This window comes from Camellia sinensis, chromosome 8, assembly GCF_055761805.1.
Source record: "Camellia sinensis isolate YWXY chromosome 8, ASM5576180v1, whole genome shotgun sequence".
In the NCBI taxonomy this organism is placed as follows: Eukaryota; Viridiplantae; Streptophyta; class Magnoliopsida; order Ericales; family Theaceae; genus Camellia; species Camellia sinensis.
This window is the reverse complement of record NC_138968.1, coordinates 155,866,286-155,872,040: the sequence shown is the minus strand read 5'-3', so window position 1 is coordinate 155,872,040 and position 5,755 is coordinate 155,866,286. Positions and strand designations below refer to the sequence as shown.

The following is a 5,755-nucleotide window of genomic DNA, read 5'->3' as shown; positions in this document are numbered from 1 at the left end:
CCTTGGATTGAAGCAATCTAATGATCCACATTTTGACACATAGACATTTTCAATTTTGAATTCAAAATCAACCTTCCATTGTGGGTCTCACCTTCATCTCAATTCCAATCCCACCTCTATCTCTCAAAACAAACTGGCCTAAATGTGTAATGTCATTCCCTTCCCTCATTCAATTTCATTTAAAAGCCATTTTTTTTTAGTATGTTACAAGTTATATATCAAGCTCATATATATATATATATATATATATTTTAACATTTTATATGATAATAAAATATAAACACCACAGTTAGTTTTTTTATAATTATTTGTTTAAATTTATATTATTTTTTGGGCGAAAATAACATTTTAGTAAAAATTTGAAACAAATTTTTTAAAGAGAGTAGTGTTAGTGTAATTTAATTATATATCAATAAAAAAATTATAATTATAATTATTAATATTTATAATATTTTTTTCTTTTTTTGTAATTATTTTTTCCTGAAGTTTTCCCAATTTTAAATTACTAAAATTTATAAATTTTAATAATTAAAATATTAAGTTTTATCATGAATTTGTAATTATTTTAAAAATGAACTGTGTAATTGTCAAGATTTTTATTAACGTAAAAAAAAAACTAAAAAGGTGAGATAAAGGGAGGAAAAATAAGAGAAATGTCTCATTTTCATTTCATAACTTTCAATTACACTTTTAATGAGGCGACAAATAATAATAATCAATCAACTCTCTTTAAAGTATAGGATCACTTCACAATCAATCAACTCTCTTTAAAATGTAGAATCACTATGTATAATTAAGAGATTTAAAGAAGAATTTAAAAATAAAAAAGGAAAGAAAAAAAAAGGACTTTGCACCACTTCAATTTATAAAAAATACTTAAAATACTTATTTATCACTTTCAAAAAATTTTAATTTATTAAACATTTTATCATATAAAATCTAATCTGTGGCCTCAACCTTTTGTTTTAGTTCGAAAATCAAAAAGTTATTACTCCCTCCGTCCCAAAATATTGGTCCCTTTTGGAGAATTCAACTTTTTTTGGTAGTACAATTATTGCATTTGAAAAAAGTTGATTTTCCAAAATTACCCTTTTGATAGTACATTTTTTGGGAATATCAATGTCATAATTGTACTTTTTGTATTGTTTATTAATTTAAAAGAAGGGCAAAATAGGAAAATTACATTATTTTTGTACTTGATTTTTGAAGAGGGACTAATATTTTGGGACAATGAAAAATGGAATAAAGGACTAATATTTTGGGACGGAGGGAGTATAAATTATCACATTATTATTTTTATTTTTCTACATATCCATCATAAAAAATTCAAAAATTACTAAAATAACGTACTCTCAAACTCGCCTTCAATATCAGAGTCTTAGAGCATCTCCAATGCACTAGGCATATAATACTTGTTAGTTAAAATGCCTAGTGTGATTCATTTTTTTCAATTCCAATACACTAGGCATATGATTAGGCATTTTGGCTCAACTCATATTCACTAGCTACATGTAACTAGCCTTCAACGCTAAGCAAAATATATTCAATCATTAGGATCATTTCCCTCCATCTTTGTTGTTGACGTGACATTCTATAAAATTAATAGTATTTGAATAAATAGCTAAAATAAAGAGCATGATTGGAGTAAAAACAGAAAACAGTTGATAGACAAAATAAAATATATATTTTATAGTAATATTTAGATAGGTAAAATACCTACTACCGTTGTAGATGCACGTTGAAGAGGGATAAATTAGGAGACGGAGCATCTTTGTCAATTCAGTACGACGTGTGTACCAGGAGGAGCACTAATCAAATCATGTTTAACACCAATGAAGCAGGTGATAGCAGATATTTTTCTTTCCTTTTCTTTTCAATTTTCCCAACCGCCAAACATCCAAATTCAAACAGCCGGTAAAAACTTTTGGTACTAATTGGATCATCATAACAACATGCATATGATTATCGAAAGAGAGTATACTTCTGAAGAAATCCCATCTCCACTATCCCCAGCCAATCGTCCTCCTCAACATCTAACTTCCACCAAACCCTTGATCCTCGGTCGGAAAACGGAAGAAATTCTGGTAAGTGAATCCCCATCATGTATGTATATATATATATATGCAAGTATGCATTTTTAAGAGTTGTTGTAATATTGTTGATGGACTCTTTAAACCCTATAAACCCTAAATCATAAACGAGATTTGAAGATTACCAATATAAGTAGGATTATGACTACTACTTGTTTGATGTTATGCCCATGAGAAGCTAGCTACCCTTTTTCCTCTTACCAACTTTACCATACTTTTCGTTTTCCTGAATGACATTATTGCAGTTCTAAATGGAAAAAAATAAAAATAAAAATAAAATAAAATAAAAAAATTGCATAAATGATAGACTTATAGGCTGGGTTTGGATTATGAGTTGGATAGGTGTATGTAGAAAGTGAAAAGATAATTGGAGAAAAAATTTACATTTTTCTCATATTTTTCGTTTTCCCTTTTCAAATCTGTATCCAAATACATAGTCTAAACACAGTCTATCATCTTCCCTATGAAATGATTAGTGAATCACCAATTTGATTCATCTTACATATGTTAATATATGTATACGCATATAAGGTTTGAATCTTGGATTCATGTTTGCAATCCCTAGACGTTCTTTTTTCTTCTTTTTTTTAGGGCATATTTCACTTTATCTCTTGATTTGGCCCATGTATGGATTGTCATGTGGAAATAAGTACAAAAGCCTTTATGGGTTATGGACCAAAGTAATATGTCCATAGGTTCATATGGATTAAATAAACTATGCTTTTGCAGTCAAATTACCATGTTATGTGACAGACTATCACATAAAGTTGTAAAATTATATCTACTTGGCCACAAGTTTTAAAAATATTATCATCTAATTGTGCATCCACTATGCACAAAGTCACTCTTGTTGGCAGAATGACCCAGGTTTTTTTTATATATTTTTTATAGAAAGGTCGTGAAGGGAAATGGCGAGTAGAGACTGCGACTACAGATTTCTCCAGCTACTGGACGCCATGGCTTCAATCAATCAGACAGTAAATCTCATTGGAGTCATTGTCGATACCAGTATCCCCAAGAAGTCCAAGGGTACTGATTGTTTTTGTACAGTAAAAATAGTTGATGAATCATATTCAAGTCCTGGGATTCTAGTCAACTTCTTTGCTGAAAATATGGAAAAGCTTCCTCATGTCGAGTCAGCTGGAGATATAATTCAGCTTTCTCACGTTGTGATGAAAACTTATGAGAAAGAAATTTACATTCTTTTCAACAAGAAGTTCTCTTCATTTGCTCTGTTTGATGGGAAATGTAGTACCAACTTCGTTCCTTATCAAGTATCTCCAAAGTTTCGCCCCAGAGAAGAAGACAAGAAGTTTATAGCAGACCTAAGAAAGTGGTCAGCTGATTATCAGCTAGAGAGAGCAACAAATGAATGGTTATCGTTGAAAGAGATCAGAGTGGGAGAACGAATTAATTTGATGTGCAAGGTTCTTCATACCTATGAAATTACAGAAAATGAGTGGGTTATATTCCTTTGGGATGGAACAGACACTCCACCAGTTACTGTTCAAACAAAGCTTGAAGATGAAATGGTAAACCCAATTCCTTTAGATTTGCAACAATTTCCCTTGTCAAGAGATATATTATGTACATTCCCAGCTGTTGGAACTGTGTTGAGGATGATTGTTGATCAAGGCAATACTGAGAAGCTTGGCCTTCACTTGCTAAAAACTGGTAGATGGGTGAAATTTCTTAACATTATTTGTCATCATCATGCTGGACTGTGGCGTGGTTTGCTGATGCCCTTTACTAGGCTCCGATATTTGCCCAATGATGATCCTCTCGTATTACAGTCTCAAAGGTCATCACTACTTTCAGTAAAGGCTTAAATATGTATGTATTGTCTACATTTATTATTTAAAATAGGTGCTATAATTTCAATAATTTATGTGATTCAGGGATTATGACAAGCGGGTATCATCAAAATGGGCATGGATGCCTTTGTCAAGCATTCCTTGGCCTTCTTATATTACAGGTTTTCAAGCGTTTCTTTGTTGATCTTGAATCTCTCTTTCTATGCTTGGAACTTCTGTAATTGTATCAATTTGTATATATGGTAACATTTCTGTTTTATTATTTTTTCAGAGACTGATTATAAGGAAGTGCCTTTTGTTACATTAATGAATGTTCTCACGTATCCAGAGGTAACATCAAAATTTAGATGTGTAGTTCGGGTTATTGCAGCATATCCATGGCGAGCAAAGGACTTCCGCTCCCCGCTTGGGACATATAGGATTAGGCTGACCCTAGAGGATCCAACGGCCAGAATTCATGCATTTGTATATGCCGAAGATGGGGAGGAACTTTTTGGTGGCTATCCCTCTGTCGATGTAATGATAAGGAAGTGGAATAAATTGCTTGGAATTGCCAACAGTGATGACAGCAGAGGAAGAATTGAGGATGCCCCCAGAAACCCACCATGGGTACAGTGCTGCATAAAATCATACTACCTTGATAAAAGTGATGTTTGGGGAACCAGGAATTATCGGATCTTTGCTACCAAGTTAGTGGATCAAACTAGTTAAACAGTTCTTCTAAACTATGCATATATTAAAACTGCTGTTTGTTATAAGGTATGTCAGTGTTCGCTGCACTTGGCAATGTTTCATAGTTTGCTCTGTTGTTTGAACAATTTGTTGGTTAATGATCATATAAATTAAAGCAGGTTTTAGTTCAATTTTGGGCTATGCTCTTCGTCTTGTTCAGTATATAAGGTAATGAGTAAGTCTTTTTATCCTGTCATATAATGCAGCTTTTCAATAGTTTTGGGCTTGTGTTCTTCAAAATGATTCACTGAATTAAATGGCCAATAAAATGGTTTGTAACAGTTCTAAATTGGATGACAAGTTGTGCATTTTGAAGTAGCAGTTTAGAGGAAAATCAATTGATGTTTGGATACATTTAGACCCTGTTTGGGAACAGGGTTGGACTGAAAAAGTTTCTTAAAAGATAAAATAGGTTAAAATAGCAAATAAGATAAAATATTATATCCAAATCACAATCATTTCACTTTTTTATTTTGATAATCATAAAATTAACTATAAAAAATGTTAATCAACTTCTTGAATACAATTTTTTTAGTCAAATTAAAATAATTAAAAAATTAAAAAGTGAATTAAAATAACTAAGTTTTCACACAAGGTCTTAATCATTTTTATCACCACAAAAACTAATCTATGAATTGAAGGAGTAATTAATTGTGAAAGTAGTACTGATGTGACAAGTTTTAATTTATTTAAATGAATGGACATTTTATTCTTGAATTTATAATTGTCTTTTATTTGTTAAAATAAATAACAAAGTCATGTAATTATAATTATTAAATAAATTATAATTATTATTTTTTATAAATAATCTAAACACACATATTGAAAAATGAATGAACCAAATCATTAGATTATACCCTGTAATAAACCCAAAAATAGTTGTTTGGAATCATTTAAATAAGTGTATTTTTTGACTTTTTATAAAGATATGTGTAGAAAAGTAGAGAGATAAATAAATGTATTTTTTTAGTGCATCCCAAATAACCCATAACTTGGACTATCTAATCCATTTTTAACAATCAATATAAATTATTTCCTTTATTTTAGGGAGCTGTTATTTTCATTTCATTTTGTTTAAAAATACATATTTTTTATTCTTATTATACATAAAAGAGAGTA

General features: G+C 30.5%; 1 protein-coding gene across 2 annotated transcripts; it reads left to right on the top strand.

The window, feature by feature from the left end:
* The first annotated feature begins 1,738 nt into the window (after positions 1 to 1,738).
* LOC114260147 (protection of telomeres protein 1b) lies at positions 1,739 to 4,767 on the top strand. 2 transcript variants are annotated; one of them, XM_028200200.2, is made up of 4 exons: positions 1,739 to 2,084; positions 2,982 to 3,891; positions 3,989 to 4,065; positions 4,176 to 4,767. In XM_028200200.2, the coding sequence occupies exons 2-4, from the start codon at positions 2,999 to 3,001 to the stop codon at positions 4,613 to 4,615; spliced, it is 1,410 nt and encodes a 469-aa protein (XP_028056001.2). In that variant the 5' UTR covers positions 1,739 to 2,084; positions 2,982 to 2,998; the 3' UTR covers positions 4,616 to 4,767. The 2 variants fall into 2 exon arrangements, with proteins under 2 accessions (XP_028056001.2, XP_028056002.2); XM_028200201.2 differs by having other exon boundaries at positions 1,745 to 2,084; positions 2,986 to 3,891.
* Positions 4,768 to 5,755: the final 988 nt, after the last annotated feature.